Here is a 21409-nt window from a genome sequence, read left to right as displayed (position 1 = left end):
ATGAATGAGCTACCTAGCCAAAACAACATCAAGATTACAATCCAAGGAGTCAGCCAAACACATCGAACTGAAGACCGGCCAGTGTCTGAAGCATCATCCATGACGCAAGGGAACGATTGGGCCTGGGTTGCTGAAACCCTAAATAACACCATGTCTTGTTAACGCCAGGCCCCCAAGAACCATAACACCAAAAAAAAACTCAACTTGGGCTCCTGGAACACAAGAGGGTTCACTCACCTGTTTAACACCACCTGGGCCCATGATTTGGACATTATCTGCCTACAAGAGACATGGCTCTGTGAAAAACCCATCTTGGAGGGTTTTGAAATTGCCCATACACCGGCGCTCAAACAGAATAGAGGGAGACCGATGGCAGGTCTACTTGTAGCTGCCAGGATCAACTCAGGTCTTCGGATTCTAAATTCAATAAGCATCTCCCCATATATTCAGGTGACTACGGTCGGGGTGGGAAGCACACCCGCTGGAGCTACAACTAAGATCTGCATTTTTAATCTCTACTGGAACCACGCAGTGAGTGGAACCACAAACTTCATAGATGAAGTCACGAAGTCCTTGGACGAGTATATGGAAGCTGGCCCCGCAAATGAGTTGATAGTCTGTGGAGATCTTAATATTGACTGCTTTGATCACTCGAATGAATCAGGCTACAAGAAGACTGTAAAGAACTCAGAATTCCTTCCGGCAACCCAATGGTGTCTGGAAATGAAGTTACGTGACCTGATGATGCTGAATGGTCAAACGATGGGAGACATTCCAGCTGCTCCTACTTGGCGCCGAGGCGACCTTAACTCAACCTTGGACTACATATTTGTATCCAGTAGGATCCACATGAGAACGACTAGTCTGTCTGTCCAAACAATGCAGCACAGCGATCATGACATGGTGGTCTTGACATTCATGGAAACAGTCGAAAATCCTCGAGACTTGTGGGCCTTTCCTATTAGAACAGGAACTGGTAGGATCCGCTTAAACCTAGATTGTAATGAGACAAGCAAGATCCTGATGGGCCTTCAGACCTCTGATGTCACGGAATATGATCACCTTTTAACTCAATACCGTGAAAACAGGATCCACATGGGCAACAGTCTGTTCCAATCGAAGCACAAATTTGACCTTGAGGTGCAAAAACGGAAACGACTTCTACGCTGGCAGATAAGATCGGCCCGCAAACAAACCCCCAGCGTTGCCAACGGAAACGTTAAAAAATTCAAACAACGCTATAAGAACTGGCTTAAGTCCCACAAAGGTATTATGCTGCAGAATGATGCAGAGCTAATGTTATCAAAAATGAAGAGCTCAAACACCGCTGAATACTGGAGACTGATAAATGACAATCTTGCTCCTCAACATGCTCTCCAAGCTAACTTGGTCGCTGAGGCCGAATGGGTCTCCTTCTACGCAAACCTCTACTGTAACAACAATGAGGTTGCTGCTTGGAGACCACCTGCACTGCCACATTGGGACATGGTTTTCGACCATGACGATATACTGAGAGTCATTAAGAACTTGAACAACTCAAGAGCCCCTGGCCCTGATGGCCTAACGAATTTTACACTTAAGCTCCAACCTGAACTATGGACCTCCTTCTGCGAGTTGCTGTTTAAAAGGATTGTCAATAACTGTAAGACTCCCAAGTCCTGGAAATCGGCAGTGATTATACCGATTTTCAAAAAAGGCGATCGCCACAATCCGAAGAACTACAGACCAATTGCTCTACTCGATGTATTGGGCAAAGTTTATGCTACTCTGCTTCAACAAAAACTGACGGAATGGTTAACAAGCTGCAACCAGATGGACCCTAGACAAACTGGTTTCGTCAAAGGTTTGGGCTGTGGTATCAACCTCCTAACACTAAACCTATTGAAAATGGAAGCCCTAAGATCTAATTCCAAGATTTATCTCGCCCTCGTGGACTTGTCCCAGGCATTTGACACCATTAATAGAGAACTGCTTTGGTCTAAACTGATTAAATGGAATTGCCCTGCAAGTTTGTTAGCCGCTATCCATGATCTTCATACGGACACGAACATCAGAGTTCGCCTAGATCAAAAGGGCAACCTCTCTTCATCAATTGACACCTTTCGAGGTGTCAAGCAAGGATGCCCACTTGCGGCAATCCTTTTCAACCTGTTCATATCCGACATTAAGAACGTATTCTGTGGTCTGCGTACTTTCCCGCCAAAACTCCACGGCTCACACGTGGACTATTTAGTCTACGCAGATGACATCATACTGATAGACTTAACCCCTATAGGTCTACAGCGGAAATTGACAGCCGTGGAGAAATATCTAACAGAGAACGGGCTGGTTATCAACAGAGGGAAATGCGAAGTTATGGTCCTTGAAAGACTCCATGGATCCAATATGCTTCGGCAGAAACTTAATTGGTATGTGAACAAAGAACCCATTGGGCGTGTGCTTAACACAAGATACCTAGGCATGCAGATAAGTGCTAGCATAAACGATGCACCCTGGGTTGATTCAGCTAAGAAAAAATGCCGTCAACTGGCATGCCAAGCAGTCCTAATCAACAAAAAGTTTGGTAAATTTAGTTTAAGACCAACGTTAACTTTCTTCCAGCAGAAGGTGGCACCGTCTCTGATATACGCTGGCGAAAATGCCTTTGGGTGCGGTTCTGAGGTGTGGAACTCCTTAGAAAACATCTTCTGGTCCAGGGTCCTCCATCTTCCCAAGGGCACCGCCACAGTGTGCATTAGATATGAGCTTGGATACATATCTTTGCAAGCGAGAGTTGCCTGGAACCTCCTAAGCATCTTCAGGAAACTAAACATGAAGAGTACACTGCCCCAGATGGATATTTTACACAACTTACAGTATGCCAAGGACCCTACAATCGTATTTCAATGGCACAAGCTATGCCTTGACGTGCTTAACACGTACGACATCACGATGCAACTGCTTCTTGAAAATCCAGATGCGGCAAAACTAAAGATCTGGAGAAATGACTGGATCCAGACCTGTGACAAACGAGCCAAATCAAGGTCTATGCTCGAAGCGCCGGCCGAGGCAAGGGCATATGGATGTGTACCCCTGTATTTGGCCCGTTTTCCCGACCAATGGGCTCGGGCCCTTTATCTCCATTTTAGACTGAATGTCATGACAACTAAAGAACGCCTCTGCTACTGGTCACAATCTTCGGATGTGGACTTGACCTGTCGTTTTCGTGCCTCCCCAAAAGAAACTCTGAAACATCTAATCCTAACGTGCCCTGTGTTTGAGTCCAAAAGAGTTAACATCTTTAGTCCAATAACAATGAACTTTCAGTGCCTCACCCGAGATGATTGGTGGAGAGCCATGTTCGATGGATCAAACAGAGCAATGCTATACGCATTGGTCTCTTTTCTCTGTATTATAAAAGATCATCTACATGATGTCTCGGTGGACACGATCGTTGGGTCGCTGCGATGCTTACCCGTGCTCACGTTAGGGGAAACAGATGGGGAGATGAGGGCTGGCACTGATTAGAGATGAATGTTAAGGCTTGGCTTATGTCTGTTCTTTCTGTTTTTTAAAGGGTTAACACAAAACCCAATAAAAATAAAAAAATAAAAAATTTAAAAAAAAATATTGCATCCGGGAGGGGAGATATAGGCTGTCAGGAGAATGCCATGAATACTCAAGGATTTTCCAGGGATATGGAAGTAGGTCCTTTCACAGACAATATTTCATTTTCTATAGGGGAACATTATCTATCCATGCCCCTACTTTACTCCCAACAGACACCTATAAACATACAGGGGAGGGACATTATGAGCAGACTTAACATGACCATTTCATTCACGGACAAGGGAATAGTGTGCTCCACACCAGGGATACATTTCTCAATGTATGAGAAATCATTCATGCCTATTGTGGGTGTAAATTATTATTATTATTATTATTATTATTATTATTATTATTATTATTATTATTATTATTAGAGGGGGGTGCCAGTGGACTCGAAGCTGTTCCAATATGGGACAGAGATTGCAATAGCATGGCTCCCAGGGATCCAATGGAAGATGTGGCGCCTTCCAAATGGGTGCTTGTTCAGACCAGAGATACCATTGGATGAAGCAGAAGGGACAATAGTGCCACTAGAATTGGAGGCAGTGATTGTGGGAGACGAGTGGATAGCAGTGCATGGGACAGATAGCACGCGATGACCATGGCAAGCAGTGATTGCTGTAGCTGAAGGATACAAGTTGACCACAGTGACAGACAAATAACTATTCAGGGACAACAGATCAGACCATGAGATAGTGTTTGAAATTAGCATCACATATTGGGTGAGGATACATTACAGAGAGGTGCCACAGAGAATGGCGATGGCGCTGAAGGCACAGCTAACCTTTCTTGAGGGGGATATGCCCAAGGTACCCAGCATCTTATGGACCACCAGTCCCTATGATGTGGGGCTCCTGAAGGTGGTCAGGGGTGTGAATCAAGCTGAAGAAAGGAGTGATTTAACCACGAGTCAAACAATACCACTTTGAAGTGAGGCATACGAGGGCATCTATGAGAAAATTGCAGCATTGGTGAAGCAAGTCATTCTCGTGACATCAGTATCACCAGGCAACACGGCTGTGTACCCTGTTAAGAAAGGAACAGAAGTGGCATGGCATTTTATACAGCACTTGTGCCCTCTTAATCATATTGTAGAAGCAGAATATCCTTTAGTTCTGAATCCAGCGCCAATTTTGTGCAGCATCCCAGCGGAAGCTGCCTGTTTCACCGTCATAGACTCGAAGAATGCTTTCTTCTTTATACCACTACACCCAGACTCACAAGACTTGACTTCCATTTTATATAGAAATAAAAATAAGAAACATATGAAACTTCCTCAAGGGTACTGTGAATCACCCTCCATATTCAATAGGGTCCTTCAGATGGACCTAGGCAATTTACAGATGGAGAGCATGTTCATACAGTATGTAGATGACATATTGATCTGCAGCATGACAAAAGAAAAGTATGGAAATTACTCAGTGCACTTGCTGACAGTGTTAGCTGACAGAGGATACAAGGTGGACAAGGCCAAACTACAGCATTGTCTGAAAGAAGTGATATACATTGGACAGATGATCTCCCAAAATGGCTGACAGGTGACGCCAGAGAGGTCAGAGGCAATACACAGGACAGCAAAACCCCCAATAGTTAGAGAAATGCAGCAGTTATTGGGGTTAAGCAATTACTGTAGGGCATGGGTCTTTGACTACTGCATTCACATCAGGCCTCTACTGAGTGCACTGAAGGAAGCACACAAGGTGGCCAAGATAATAGGATGGACAATAGAAATGAGTGAGGCATTCAATGAGCTGAAGCAAGAGATATGCACAGCCCCAGTGTTAGTGATCCCAGACTATAAAAAGGAATTCTGTTTGTTCTCACACTCCGATGGGGTAGTGATGATAGCAGTACTGACCCAGAAGACAAGCTTGGGGCACAAGCCACTAGCATACTACAGTGGGAAGCTAGAGCCTGTAATGAGAGGACATTATCCATGCTAACAAGATTTGGCTGCAGCCGCATTCGCAGTGGACGAGTCAGCTAGAATTACTATGGGGTGCAGCACCATTCTTTACGTGGAGCATGCCCTCTTCGAAATACTGGAAAGACCAAAGAGAACACTGACAGCACAAAGAGCATCAGGGTACGAGGTGTTACTATCAAATCCAGCTCTCAAGGTAGGGAGGTGCAGACTTGTCAATCCAGAGACCTTCCTCGCCGACCTATTACAAGAAGGTGACTACGCACATGACTGCACAGCAAGCTTACAGGAATTCAGTGACACTCGCAAGGTACAGAAGGACACGCTTAAGGGGGGAGACATGCTTCACATTGACGGGTCATCAGCAATTGACCAGGCAGATGGGGTCAGACATACAGTGACAGCAGTGGTGAGGCTAAAGGAGGATGGAACCAGTGAAGAAGTGGTTAGTGCATGATTGCCATCACATTATTCAGCGCAGGCAGAAGAACTAGTGGCCTTAATATCGGCATTGGAGCACAGCAGAATAAAGGGAGGTGATGATGCACTCAGATTCAGCCTACGTGACATCCAAAGTACATTCAGTACTGTCACGATGGATGAGGAGGGGTTTCAGGCAGGCAGAAGGATCACCAGTGCAGCATGCACTCCTATTGGGCAGTCTCATGGACATCATACATTATCCTGACAAACTAGCAATAGTGGAATGCCAAGAACACACATGAGGGCAGGACCTGGTCTCAAGGGGAAATGAAGCAGCAGACGCATGAGCAAAATGCGCTGCATATTTTGTAGAGCTCCTGGAAACTGAGGCCTCGTCACATGCCTGTGACTATGCAAGGACAATGATACTTAAGGAGGGGTACAATGCATTGCCAGCAACACAAATAATGGAGCTGCAGGGAGATGCACCCAGGGAGGAGAAGGACCTGTGGATTAGGAGGGGTTGAGCAGTGTCTCCAACAGAGGCCCTATGGAGGCAAAATAACACAGGGAACCTGGTTATTCCACTCACATTGTTGCACACAGCACTGGCACAGCTCCATTATCCTTTGGGTAAAGCTAAGGTGTTTGGGCGGTCCTTTGCTGTTTCAGGTTCGCACTTGACTAATAAATGATTGTCTTAACATTCAATGAGTATTGCTATTTCGAATGTACATCTCTTCCATTTACTCAAGAAAAAATGGGGCATGCACTCTACCAACCGTCATTAATCTTTACTGATCTAAATTTAGAAGATTTCTAATCTATTGTTGTGTTCTTTGCCTATTGCAGATTGTTTGTGCTCGGTCTCCTTATCTCTTTTGCCTTTTAGATGCCCCCGGAAGTTGAAATCTCGAGGTTCTTTACTTTCTTGTTTTTTAGTTAAAGTCAATTCTTTATCTGCTTTCTCTGGCGCTCATTCCCGCCGTTGTCATGTGTCTGTTGAAACACATGCTCCTCGTCCATACACATATTTGTTCTGCGTTCTCGGGTTCCGTCACCGGTCGCGTTATGGCTCTACCAATCCCGGTCTGAACGGAAGTTTAGAGCAGCAATTGAATACCTCATTGTTGAGAAACCAACAAAGAAAATGATAAGAAAAATTCAAACATCCAATAAACAATAAAACGAAAGTTGATGTATGAGAACACATGGTTGCCGATAAAGCCCATGATATGAGATATGCAAAGAACACAACAATAGATGAAGTGGAAAGAAACATATTGGGTCGAATGGAATGAATGACAGAATAGATGTTATGTTTGAAACATAAACAAATGTATAACTAATACTTTTATTGTTAATTGTTCTCTTTCAAATATAAAAAGGAAAAAAGAGAGAATAAGATGTTTTTATGTTGGGAATAATATCATATAAGCACTTTAAAGCCAACAATCAATTCAACTGTGTAAATATAAAGTACCAATATTTTCTTAAAGGTAAATAAAAGATTTATATTTTTTCTAACAAAAGTTGTGTGGCAAGAACAAAGGATTGTTTCTTGAGTAAATGGAAGAGATGTACACTCGAAATAGTAATACTCATTGGTGGTCATTATGAGGTGGGCGGTAAGGGATTACCGGCATCGGTAAGGGCACCGGTGCCGGTAATCCCTTACCGCCCTACTACGAGTTACCTTTGCGGGTCCTCTCTTAATGCCTGGTTTTACCAGGCATTAAGGACGGGACCCGCAAAGGGACTTTGGAGCTAATAACGGTACCGTAATTTGCGGTACCGTTATTAGTGCCTTCCCCATTCCCATTGAGCCCTATCGGGGCTCAATGGGAATGGGGAAGGGCCATGGTGAATGGGGTATTACCGCCCCCGCCCACCTTGGAATGGGGCGGTAATAGCTCCATTCACCAGGGCGGAGTCGGTAAGGATTTGGAGGCAGCCATGGTGCTAATAGCGCCATGGTTACCTCCAACATCGTAATGAGGCCCATTCAATGTTAAGACAATCATTTATTAGTCAAATAAGTGCAAACCTGAAATGACAAAGGACCGCCCAAACACCTTAGCTGTACCAAAGGTTTTTATAAGGAGGGATTGTTTGGTGGGGCCCAAACATAAATATTCCTTCCAGTCGCCACGTAAGTTCTCTGTACAGCTCCATTATCCAACACACACAGGGAAAGAGGTACTTGCCGTCCATATTGGAGAAACATGGTTCTGTCCTAATTTGGTGGAACGCGTTGCTGAATTTATGAGTAACTGCCTGACCTGCAAACACTTTACTGCAGGACATACATTGAGAGTTGTGAGCAGAGCCATACCTCGCCCAGTTGGTCCATTCCAACACCTCCACATCGACATGATCCAAGTCTGCCAAGGGTACAGCTACATGATAGTGGTTGTATGCCCTCAGAGCGGTGAGAATTCTGGTCTGGGAAGTGTTCCCACGATGAGGCATGTGTGAGGTCCTGCGGTCTGACAACGGCCCACACTTCGCAAACAAGATGATCGAACACATCACAACGTTGCTGGGCATCCAACACTAATTCTCTTGTGCTTATCACCCACAAGCAAATGTGATGTGTGAACGCCTCAATGGCCATTTGAAACAATCAATAGTCAAAACGAAAAAGAATACCAATAAGAATGTGCTACATTGTTTGCCTCTAGCCCTGTTCAGATTGCGCAACAAGCGAGGGTCCGACCACCATTTAACCCCACATGAGGTGGTGACAGGACAGCACATGCCACTTCACCTGGCTCCTCCCACTAGGGCGATCATAGATGTACATTGCACTGCAAATGTTTTGGGTCAAGAAATGTATGATTATGTTATTTTCTTGATTGCTAGTGCCTCTTTTATTTCTCGCCAAATACAACGACACCAGGGAGGCTCTGAAGCCAACGGGGCAAGCAAGGGTGGCAACCACACAGAGGACATACTTAAGCAGCCACTTGTATCCCTTGAGGACAGTGTCCTCCTCCGCAACTTCTCCCGGCATTGGGACGCACTCGGATTTACTGGTTCACACATTGTAGAAGCAGTGACTGAGAGGAAGCAGTGAGGCTTGAGGGGAAAACCGTCTGGAATCATATGAACAACGTCAAGCCATAAAAAGCTGTGGCCTCACCTGGCAACGAGATCGACAGGGCCAATGATCATCAGCATGAACAAGAAGGTGATCATTTGGAACCAGCACTGCTGAGTAGAGGACACCCAGTGGTTACTCGGTCACGGGAAGCAGAGTTACGCTAAGGACTTCCTACACATCCAGAGTGAGGGTATACTGTTTGTTATTTTCCTCTCTACACACATTATTCAAGAAAGTGCGACTGTGTTATTGCATAATTGTTCATGCTGCCCAACGATTCACAACCTGATACTTTTCAAGGCCAATCTGCCCACTTCATTATAAGATCCAACAGATTCCGGGGACGTCCTCCAAGTGTGTACTACCACGTTTTTATAGCATATTTGGCCGAAGCTTACCCACAACTCGAACGAGGAATCCCACCTGTCCTCGCAGTACTCAGAGACCGTAGAATTAGAAATGTGTGGGAACAGCTATTTATATTTACAATGTCCGACTACATCATCCACAGGACTTAAAAACTAATACGACACAAATCTATTAATGCACGGTTTTAGTGCATTTCAGGCGGGCAACTGATATCTTCAAGCTGCACAAGGCTCCAGCAGCACAGATAAATGGGAGAAATAATTAAAAATATGCTTGTTTTGTCATGTCTTTTATTCCAAAGTGGGGGCCTGGCATTTATCTTTTAGCGAATATCTCTTATGTCTAGTGAAACCGCTGTATCCTCTACTAACATTACCCCAACCCGAGAAGGTGGAACGACCATGTCAGGTGGAGAGGAGAGCACTGTAATCATGGTAAGGAGGGGTGAGCGCAGTGCTTGCACAGGCATAAGGTGGGTGGACCTATATCTGACCGACACCTCTCGAGTGTCTAATAACGTGGTATAAACACATGACTAAAGTAGTCAAGGAAACCACTGGGGAGAACTGTTATGTCTGCTCACTAATCCCCTGTTCCACGAGTTCCTTCAGAACGTTCATAGCAACTGAAATACCAGCAGCAAGAGCACAATGCCTCATGTAACTATCCATGGATACAACCCGAGGACGATTCCAAGGGAAAACAGCAACCCTAAGATGGATGTCCCAAACAACATTCCCCTATGAACACAGTTACATAATTACTGTTGACATGATAAACAATTATTGTCAGTTATACCAAGCTATAAAATACATAACTGATGGCCAGCAGAAAGGAGAGACAAAACAATAATACTGAAGAAACTACCCTGCCCGAAGAGGGGGTGAAGGAAATCGGAGAACCAGGAAGTTGGGAAAGACCACAGATGCTCGTGTATGGCCAAGTATACACAGAGGAAGGATGGAAAGATGGAGTAGTAGGAAGCAAAGCACACACCCTAGTACAATCACCAGTGAACACAGTACAAGGAGAAAATGACAAGTGCCTGAAAGAATGGGTGCAAGTGCCACATTGCTCACCTGGGCAGACAATGAAGCTGGACCTCTGAAGAAATCAGCATTGTGTTACAAGAATGAAGGATCAGTGAGGGTTGGAGATAACATAGAGTGTAGGTACACAGAAAAGCATCCAGCAATGAGGGTCGGCACATCAAGACTGATGGACCATTACTGGGCGTGTGGGTCCAAAGTATACAAATAGCTGCCACCCAACTGGGGAGTACTTTGCTGGTTGGTACACATCAATATGCCATCACTGGTAGTGCCCCAGAAGGACATAAAGATAGATGACTTTCCAAAGATGGATACTAACACAAGAAAGAAGAGGTCCCTGAGAGAAAAAGAAAATGGAAAAACGAAATGGTCCGTGGAAGTGAGTAGAGTGAAGAGAAGCAACGATTTCTCCTCCTAATCAAAAGCATCCCTAGATGATGTACCACTTGAACATAGGTTATTTAGCAGGACATAAATGTTTTTCGCGTCAGTGGTTCCAGCAGATCAGACATATAAAAACGCAAAATGGCTGCAAATAACCACGTGGGACCTAATGTTGACAATAAACTCTACAGTAAATGGCTTCAATGCGATAAAAGAAGAGCTTTGAGCAGTAAGGTTGATGGCTCTGCAGAACAGATATGTCCTAGACCTCCTCACAGCAAAGGAAGGAGGAGTGTGCGCAAAAATTTGGGGTTCCTGTTGCACATTTTTTGTACCTGCCAATGATGGAGAGAATGGCACGCTGATGGAAGCAGTGTCACGACTGTCGAAGATGCATGCCAAAATGGAGGAAGAAGCCAAAGGGTCCGGAAAAGATCAAAGCTGCATAGCATACCTGTGGTCATGAATGCCGTCATGGTTGGCGGACGGACAGAAAGTACAACTAGGGGCACTAATATTAGTACTAGTGGGAGTTTGTGTGATAACGATCTGCATTACTCAATGCTGCAAGACTACTGATAAGTCGAGAGGAATGAAGGTGATAATGGATGTAAATATGGGAGAAGCAAAGGACAAGATAGTGGAAGAAAGAGATAACTTGAGAACAAGTATAAAGGAATGCCCACTGTTACCAACTGAGATAGTAATGTTCAATAACCCATTCGACAACAAGATGTATGGGAGGAAATGGGTATTGTGCAACTCAGAAGGAGAATGCAGTTATATGACCTGGAGTTTGACGATCATGCAAATTACTATTGATATCTCTGAGGAGTGACAAAAATATGGCTACCAAGAATGAAGGTGACAAGGTACGGAGGAGTGGTTGACAGGTCGACCAGAGGACGACTGAAGAGAGGGTCCCAGGAATGCCCCTCCTCACCCCCATGAGCATGATGGGCTGAATAGTTAAAAGCACTCAAAGTCACTCATTTTTTGGACAAACCCCAAGCGCACCACTGACTGGCACTTGTGCAGCGCGGTATCCCCTCAGACAGCCATTCCAGCCATATCCAGTGCAAATCCTTCCAGATTCTGGGAATCCGACCCCGAAGGAGATCGTGGATCCAAATACTATAATGGACTGCATTGATTAAATGCCAAAAAAACAATGGGCCGACATCACTAGTGACACCATGACGCAGCCCTGCACAGAATTACACAAACCCACACTCATATACACAAAGAACATGCTTACACAGTTCTATAGGTAAAGGACAGATACATATATATATACTGTCAAAGCTTACATTATTTTTCTCATTAGCCAAATGCAGTAACACTGAAACGCAAGGTAACAAGAGATCCTGAGCAAGCTTGCAGATGCTTATGGCAATGAATCCTATAGGACTACAGGAGTATATATGGAGACTGGTAGGATCATGCACGATTAACTTATATAAAACACATCAGAGCATGAGCATGTAGAAATCACATTATACGTCTAAGGAAAATTACAGAATGCCTCAGCTACAGGACCCCAGAAAAGCAGGCGCAGGCTGCACGAAGCGGGAAGGCCGAGCACACAGCCAAGGACAGAGATAAAACAAGCACTTTCCAAGCTCCAAGCAACAAGGGGCCAGCTGCAGGAAAATAGAATAAATCCTCATAAATGCAGACCCAAAGAGCTCAATTTTGTGGTACACAACCCGTGATGCAGCCGAACTAGACAATGGGCATTCAACCGCGGTGGGAAGATGAGCAGTTCTCAGCAACCCAGATGAGAAGTGAAACAAATGTTGCAATGGGGAGTTCACTCTAATAGGCAAAGGTGGTCTACTACCAGATGCAATTGACACACATAGTCATTTCACATCACCTTGAAGAGGTGCACAGAGGGCTGAGAACCGAACTGGGTCCCAGGCCTGGGGAGACCGGATCTAGCCAATCACGAGACAGAGATCCAGGGGTGGATGTCAGAGGGCAAGGGCCACTGGTAAGTCTACACTGCAACAATGTAATATTGTTTATTGGGAACGGAGCAGGTCAGCAACCTGATATGCTAGGGCCAGTAGAATAACCTCTATATGGGCTAGCTATAGGTGGTACCAATCTGTGCACCCAGTCAGTAGTGGGGATAGGTTTATTGGGGGAGGGACCAGGTGATGACGCCATTTGAGGACAAAACTGTGGAGCGCGTCTTGGGGAGTGGAGAAGTACTGGAGAATTTTGATTGCCTCGTATGATCCCTGTCATTTTTTTGTAATAAACGACAGTTTGACTTGCCCTTGGCTGAGTCCTCCATTATTCTGGTGAGAGGGTTGTTGGGCCCGCGGGAGCAATCCCCCAGACCTCTGGCATACCTGGTTTTCTCCTCAGCATAAGCGTAATACATGTCCTACCTTCAACAATTCATCATGAAACACTTGTGTATAGGCGCGTTACAAATGCCATATCATATCATATCATATCATCTGAGTACGACACCTTTCCTACCTCAACAGTCCATTTGAGTGGGATGCATTTCATACCCCAACAATCCAACTATAGGCCTGATTCACAGAAGCATTTTATAATGGCACAATCTCATAGGAAACTGATCTGTGAATCAGGCCCTAAGTGTGTCATATTTCCTACCCCCTGCAGTCCATCTAAGTGAAACAGATTTCCTATACCTCACAGCCATCTAAGTGCAATACATGTCCTTCCCCCACCAATCCATCTGAGTGTGACACCATTCCTACCCCCAACAATCCATCTAAGTGTGATGCCTTTTCTACCCCCAACACTCCATCTAAGTGTAACACATTTCTCCCCAAATACAGCAGAGGATTAGGCAGTTCCCACCCTGAGCAGTCCATGTAAGTGTACCACATTTCCTATCCCCAACAGTCCATCTAAGTGTAACACATTTCCTATACCTCACAAACCATCTAAGTGTAATACATTTCACCCCCAACAATCCATCTGAGTGTGATGCCTTTCCAAACCCCAGCAATCCATCAAAGTGTAACACATGTCCTATCCCTCACAAACCAGCTAGGTGTAACACATTTCCTACCCCCCCCCCCACCAGTCCATCTAAATCTAAACACCCTTCCTATCCCTAACAAAGCATCTATGTGCAATACATTTCCAACCCTTAACAATCCAACTGAGTGTTACACATTACATACCCTTAGCAATTAAAGAATTAGCAACATTAGCAACAGCCTACTATGTGGATGAATGAGTTGTGTGGATAGTGGTCTGTGGTTGCCAACTTTTGAGGTGGCAGCCGCAATAACGGACGGTGCTACCTGGGGTTGCCAGTTAGCGAGGCGGGCCACAGCGATAATTGCCAGCACCACCTGGGGTATCAAGTCATGTCCCTGAGGAGTTTTTGAACTGACATTGTTAGTTGGATTGAAGTGTCCTGGCCAATTCGGGTTATGTAACACCTTGCAGGGCGACTAGTTTTAAAGGAACGTGGCTGTGGCTTGAGTGATGATGTTGTGATGGAGATGGGGGGACTCCTACTATATGTTTCAGGACACTACTGGAAATAGCCACATTTTTAGGTCTTTTCTGAAGGAGATTTAGTGTTTGTTGTGGTGGATGTTTAGTGGAAGGGAGTTCCAGATGAAGGGGGCTTGGATAGAGAAGTCAGATCCTCCCATTCTGGTGGAGTTGTGGGTGGGATTATGAGAAGAGTGCTGAGCTTGATCGGAGAGATCTGGTCAGATGGTAGCGAGTGATCTTATCCTGGAGGAACTCTGGTCCAGTGTGGTGAAGGGTGCATTGAGTGATGCACATGGCTTTAAAGGTGTTGCAGTTTCCTGAGCCGATGTGATGGGACACATAGATAAAGGGAGTTGGCATAGTCTAAGTGAGATAGAATAGTGGCAACTATAGCAGAAAGTCAATGACGGTAGGATAGTTGGGATAGTTAAGGGAGGATTCGCCTTAGGATGCGTAAGTAGACGTTATATGCTCTAGACACCGAGTTGATGTGTTAGGAGAGGGATAGCTCTGAGTCCATTGTGCATCTCTGATGTTTTACAGAGGCGGAAACTGATGGTGGAGCTCCCAGGGCGAGGGTATTGGTTGGGGGATGAGGGTGGTATTGCCGCATAGTAGTATTTCAGTTTTTTCAGGGTTGAGGAGAAGGTGGTTGGCTGTCATCTAGTGGTCGATTTCAGAGAGACAGGAGGAGAAGTCGGGTCTGGAGGATGTTGCTGTTTTTGGGGATCTTGAAAATGATCGGATTGTCATCTGCACAGTTATAGCATGAGAGGTTGTGAGACCGGATGAGTGCCGGCAGTGGGCTGAGGTAGAGATTCTAGAGAAGAGGTGACAAGGAGGCTCCCTGGACAGAAGAAAGGGTGGTGGCCAAAGCTAGTTTGGAGAGGATGAGGTGGTGTCTTTCCATGGTGATGTTGTGAAGGTTTGCATCCAGTAGCAGCCCTACCCTACCCAAAACACCTCCTCCTGAGATCTTTTTGAGATATTTTTATCAAGCAGTAACATCAAACTTTGGCCTTCCCGTGTTTGTTCTGAGCTCTTTCTGAGACTTATTGGCTTAATTGCAGGTGTAAATGTGCTACTGGGTCAATACAAATGCCTTACCAAGTGTGCCTTCAGCCACTTGATTAATAAGCAGTGCACCTGTCCTTCCACTGGCAGTGTATTGAAAACAAGCCAACAGTTTTGTCTTGTGTATAGTTATTAGATAGGCATTTTCCAGGCATCTCTATCATAGGCCCAGGTACTCACACCATGTTCCAGCTGTTGCCATGTTATGACTAGGTGGTACCATTATGGCAGTGTGTGGTAAATGCCTACCTCCCACCTACAAAACTGGCTTTGCCAATGTTTGTTAAAATGTGTCCTATACCCTCGTCATGGAGTGCTATTGTTGCCCTTAAAAATACCACTTGGATATATTATGATTCCAGCAAGTCTGAAGAGGGTGAGGGGACTGGAAGGAGCACCTAGGCATATTTTGTTTGGTACATTGATTTAGGAAACAATTATTGACATGCGTTCTTTCAAGAACACCGCACAACATGCACAAATGATCATGCTTGTCTAAAAGGACATAAAACTGGAGAAGGATATATGTTTATTTCCTCATGTTGTGCGGATGAGTGTGTTGAGCGGATAGGGTGTAGCACGGATGAATCTGTAGAGCGGACGAGTGTGTAGAGCGGATGAGTGCGTAAGTGCGGAGGAGTGTGTAGAACGCAGGAGTGCATAGAATTGATGAATGTGCAGAGTGGACGAGTATATAGAGCGGATGAGTGTATAGAGCGGATGAGTGTATTGAGCGGACGAGTGTATAGAGCAGACGAGTGTATAGAGCAGATAAGTGTTTTGAGCGGACAAGTGTAGAGCGGATGAGTGTATAGAGCAGACGAGTGTGTAGGGCGGATGAGTGCGTAAGTGCGGAGGAGTGTGGAGAACGAACGAGTGCATAGAATTGATGAATGTGCAGAGTGGACGAGTATATAGAGCGGATAAGTGAATAGAGTGGATGAGTGCATAGAGCGGACAAGTGTATAGAGCAGACGAGTGAATAGAGCAGATAAGTGTTTTGAGCAGATGAGTGTATAGAGCGGATGAGTGCGTATGAGCGAACCACTTTGTAGAGCAGATGAGTGCATATAGCAGATGAGTGCGTGAGAAGAACAAGTGCATAGAGCAAATGAATGCCAGGAACGGATGAGTGAGTGGAGCGGATGGGTGCACAGAATGAATGTGTGAGCAGGTCTTGATAGATACGCAAAGAGTACTAGGTGCACAGAGCGGAAGAGTGCGCAGAGCGGAACAGTGCACTGAGCGGGAGAGTGTGCAGAGCAAAGGAGTGTGTAGAACGGAGGAGTTAGTAAGAACGGAGGAGTGTGTAGAGTGGATGAATGCGTAGAACAGATTAGTGGATAGAGCAGACGAGTGTATGGAGTATACGAGTGCGTAAGAGCGAATGAATCCGTGAGAGCTGAGGGGTGCGTGAGAACGGAGGGGTGCATGTGAGCGGGTGAGTGCGTAGAGCGGGTGAGTGCATAGAGCGGATGAGTGCGTAGAGCGGATGAGTGCTTAGAGCAAATGAATGCGTAGAGCATGCAAAGCGGATGAGTGCCTAGAGTGGACGGAATGGGTGATGTATGTAGATAGAACGAGTGATGTATGTGGATGGAACGGGTGACGTATGTTGATGGAACAGGTGACGTATGTTGATGGAATGGGTGACATATGCTGATGGAACGGGTGACGTATGTGGATTGAACGGGTGACATATGTGGATGGAACGAGTGACATATGTGGATGAAACGGGTGAAATATGTGGATGGAAGGGTGAAATATATGGCTGGAAGGGTGAAATATATGGATAGAACAAATTAAGTATGTGGAAAGTACTGGTGTAATATGTGAAAGCTACCGGGAAGCATGTGAATGGTACAGGTGAAATACGTGGATCGAGTGCATAAAACAACTTTGAAATACACTGAACGGATCGGAGTACATGAAACGGATTGGAGTGCATGGAGCAGACTGGAGTGCGTGGAGCGGACTGGAGTGCGCGGTGCAGACTCGAGTGCATGGAGCGAACTGGAGTGCATAGAACTGCGCGACTTACATGGAATGGCTTGGAATGCATGGAACGTTTGATGAGCATGGAACCCACCATATCACATCACCACGCTTACTCTCTTCTTTACACCACCATTCAACTAGAACACAGAGATACTATGACACTATTCGGTATAACTGTTCTCATACCAACATCTGCCTCATACTCCCTATCACTCTAACTAAACACCGCTGGTTACTCACCCCCCAGCCAGGCGTTCAACTCAGGCCTAACACAGCCACAATCGGTCTGGATAATCCGGCCAGAACGAACACATACTACTGACCTCTTAACCAACACACCTACCGCTAAGAAGCAACTATTACACGAATACCGCACCAGCTGCTCACACGCACTTTTGACTCTCTCTACTCTCTCTACTGACCTGAACTTCGGTTCCTAAGGGCGTTCAACCTACCAGCGCCTTCAGACCATACCAATGGTATATAAGGCGCTATGTAAATGCAAAGTAACATCACATAACATACGTCTGAGGCATGAGCATCCTGATGCTTTTTAATGGATACCAAAGCAGAGAGGTGGAGGATGCCCACTATATAGTAGCGAGAGTAACGCCAAATAACATACATGATTTCATCTAAGAGTATCTTTTATTATGGTGAAGTATGAAAAAAGAGAAAACGGACTAAATGGCCGCTGGAGGGGGGTGGGAGGGATTGAGAGGACCATCACTGTATGGCAAATACAATGGAATTTAGATACTGAAGAGTGATGTTTTAATCAGCTCGAATTAGTCGAGTCGCAAAATGTCGATTTGACACGACTTGAACAGTGAAAGTAAACAAGCATAAAGAACGCCATCTTGTTGCTAGCTCAAGCAGATTTAAAACGAACAGAGCCAATAGACCCCTATTCTCTCGAGCTGTGTTGAATCAGCTGGAGCCATTGAAGTCACTTCATTGTATACATCTTCCTGTAAACATGAAGCATGTAATTTAATCATTTATAAATTACTCATAGCATTTTGTCCAGAAAATGTGCGTCCAATCTTACCTTGTAGTCCTCAGACGCCTCCTCTAGGGGAATGACACGGTGGTCTCGGTGGTCCCTGGAGCGGTCGCAGATCGTGCAGATCGCTCTCTCGTCGTCACGGCAGTAGAGCTTCAACTCTTCCTTGTGCACCTCACAGAGGTTGCTGCTGTCCTGGGGTACCCTGGCCTCCGACATCATCTGCTTGGCTGCTTCCACCACGCTCACGAGCAGCCTGTTGGGCTTGAGCTTCTTAGAAACAAAGGGTTTGCGGCACTGGGGGCATGGGAATGTGTCTGCCTGGCACTCCCAGTACTGTGTGATACAGGCACGGCAAAAGTTGTGCACACAGCCGGTCATCACAGGGTCTGTGAAGAAATCCAAACAGATGGGACAGCGGGCTTCATCCTGAAGGATTTGGTTAGGTGTGCCTGCAGCCATGGTAGGGGTGTTCAGGTCGGACACGGAGGTATGAAATAAACCTGTCACAGGCGCCGGCGTTCCCTTGAAAGGAACCGTTTCCCTTTCACTTTCTCTCATAAACCTGCAAGGTTAGTTTGTCTGTCATTAGAACCGCGCGTGCTGCGCTTTCTGTAGCACCCTGTCACATATGCTATTCAGAGCCGCCTAACCTTCGGGTTTGCCCCAAAGCATCCTGGGTTTTCATGCTCTTCCCCGGGTCTCCGAAAGCTCCGGGGTTTTTCCAGGTCGCAATAAAATGCGTCGGCTGCCTTCCCTTTGCAGTGAGCAGAGGTTGCCTGCAGGAAGTCGCACACGCAGCAAAGTCCACAGGGCTCCCACTGTCACATTTAAACAATATACACCTCAATGTTACTTTCTGTTCAATGATAAGAACTAGGGCCCATTCGCTATTTGCACCAGAAAGGCCAAAACAAGTTCCAGTCAAATATCCAAATCTATGCCTCATTTTAAGACAAAAACATTTAAACTGTCTGTGTGTTCTTATTTTGACTCTCACAAAGGAGGTTTTGCATTTACAGAATGTAATGTTTCTTTCATACTGCTATTGTCAGGCAAGCATGGAGTGAATGCCTACACAGTTAATCCTACGAGCATTTCTGGAATCCAATCGATGTGTCATTTGGCATTCAGCAAGGCAAATCAGTCAGCGTCATACCACCCAACAACTGAGAACGCTTAGGAGGGAGATTTCCACCAGGAATAAGAATGTTGCTTCTTCCCATCAATTTAAACTGCACTGGAGCAAAATAAATTTTAGGCAGGAGAAAGTAAAACATATTGTTGTAAAATGTTAATATTTTGGGCTTAAAAATCTTGCTTCCTTGATCAGATTTGTTACCGGTAATGTTACTTCCACTACTATTTTTCCTCGTCACAGTACTTACACCATGAAGGCACTCCCTGCCTATCATGCATTGGTATTCCACATTACTCCTACGCCTACTCTTCCTCTTCACATTACTTATGCCACAAAGGTGTTTGCTGCCTATCCTTACCCCTTGACCCTCTTCCACTTCCAGGTTCTTATAATGCAAAGCCTACCTCGCGCCAGAGGAACTCTCAAAACACAAATGCAACCTGTTCCCCTGAACGAGGTAAACCTGGCCCCTTCCCTGAGGCGGGGAGGAGATGAAGGCCACTCTCCACCCACACCACCTCCCCTTTGTTTTCTCTCTCTGTGGAGCCAGGCCCATTCCACGTTTCTTGTCCTCTTTTCACCACGACCACTTTCCTCTGTGGCCACTGGAGCAGGAAGTCATCTCCCTGCACTGGCCTGCTTGTTTGGCCTGCTTTCGGCTGGCTCAGGGTGTGGGAAGGTGGGTGATGTGGGCACAATTAGATGCCCTGATACTGTGGGCACACTCAGGGGATACGTTTCTGCAGTGCTGGTGATACGGCAATCATCCTCTCCCCCTCATCCATCCCCTCCCTCCCCAGCACAAGCCTGTTCATCGGCACTACACCAGGGGCAGGGGAGGAAGCCCCCTACTGCTTGTTGCAGGAGAGGATGGGAATTTAAGGAAAGGAGATTAGGGGATGGGATAGTCCTGGCCTGCGGTGTTCCTCCAGCAACTGGGTGTATTGGGTCAAGGGCTGGATTATGTGCAAGCATCTGAGGTGGTTTAGGGAATGTATAACTCATACAAGAGGGGGAATTTAAGCAAGTGCCATTTAGCAAGGGTGTAGAAGCCCTGTTTTTTGTATTTGTATTGATGTGGGCAATTTCATCTCACAATCAGGGGAGCAACAACCATTGAAACTTTGGGGGACCAATCTTACTAGATGTATATTTAGGATTGTGACCTTGGAGCGGTTTAGCAGCAGTACTTCACGCAGTTACTCGTTGCTCTCTGTTGTACAGTAAAGTAACTGTACACTATGGCAATAGGTTGCTGGGATTTCCCCTTTCTATTGCCATACTACTCGATTGTACGAGTTATATATTTGAGTCGGCCATCACGGCATTACCTTGTCTGCTCGTGTTAATTGCACGACGTCCTGTGAATCATTGACTTCTGTATTCATACTACCTCCCTTTAGGGGGTCTACAAGATGTTCACAACTAAAGTGGTGAACGCCTTGAGGAGTACCTGTGTGTCGAAACACGTGTCGGCTGTTCGTGATTCAATTAAAGCATCAAAACTATCATTGTTGTGCCTTAATGTAATGGTGCTAAGCGCATATCCACCCCATCCCCTAATTAAGAAGCACTATGGCAATAGGGCTGAAGCCTGTAGGAATTATTGATTCAGTGAAGGCTACCTTTCACTTAAGAAGGATGAGTTTTTGGGATTGGTTTTTGCCCGTGGCAAGCATGAGCTAAGAGGACTCACCAGTGTCCACAGACTGTCCCCCCAAAGTTGATTGACTTGATGGAGTCTGGAGATTTGCTCATGGATAAAATGGTTTTCATCCATAGGGGCAGATGGATTGCGGGCATTGTCACCAAGACAGCCTCACATTTCACTGCTAAGAAGTAT

General features: G+C 45.6%; 1 protein-coding gene across 2 annotated transcripts in view; it reads right to left on the bottom strand.

The window, feature by feature from the left end:
• The window catches only part of LOC138511606 (E3 ubiquitin-protein ligase TRIM39-like), a 1024620-nt gene extending 1005592 nt beyond the window's left edge, over positions 1–19028 (bottom strand). Inside the window, exon 1 of one of the 2 annotated variants that reach the window (XM_069627393.1) lies at positions 18471–19028. In XM_069627393.1, the coding sequence (XP_069483494.1) occupies positions 18471–18986 (516 nt within the window). In that variant the 5' untranslated portion in view covers positions 18987–19028. The remainder of the gene's footprint in view (positions 1–18470) is intronic. The other variant, XM_069627392.1, reaches the window with a different exon arrangement.
• Positions 19029–21409: the final 2381 nt, after the last annotated feature.

This window comes from Ambystoma mexicanum, chromosome 6p, assembly GCF_040938575.1.
Source record: "Ambystoma mexicanum isolate Mex_15411 chromosome 6p, UKY_AmexF1_1, whole genome shotgun sequence".
Taxonomy (NCBI): domain Eukaryota; kingdom Metazoa; phylum Chordata; class Amphibia; order Caudata; family Ambystomatidae; genus Ambystoma; species Ambystoma mexicanum.
The sequence above is the reverse complement of the archived record's forward strand: the minus strand, read 5'-3'. Positions and strand labels throughout refer to the sequence as shown.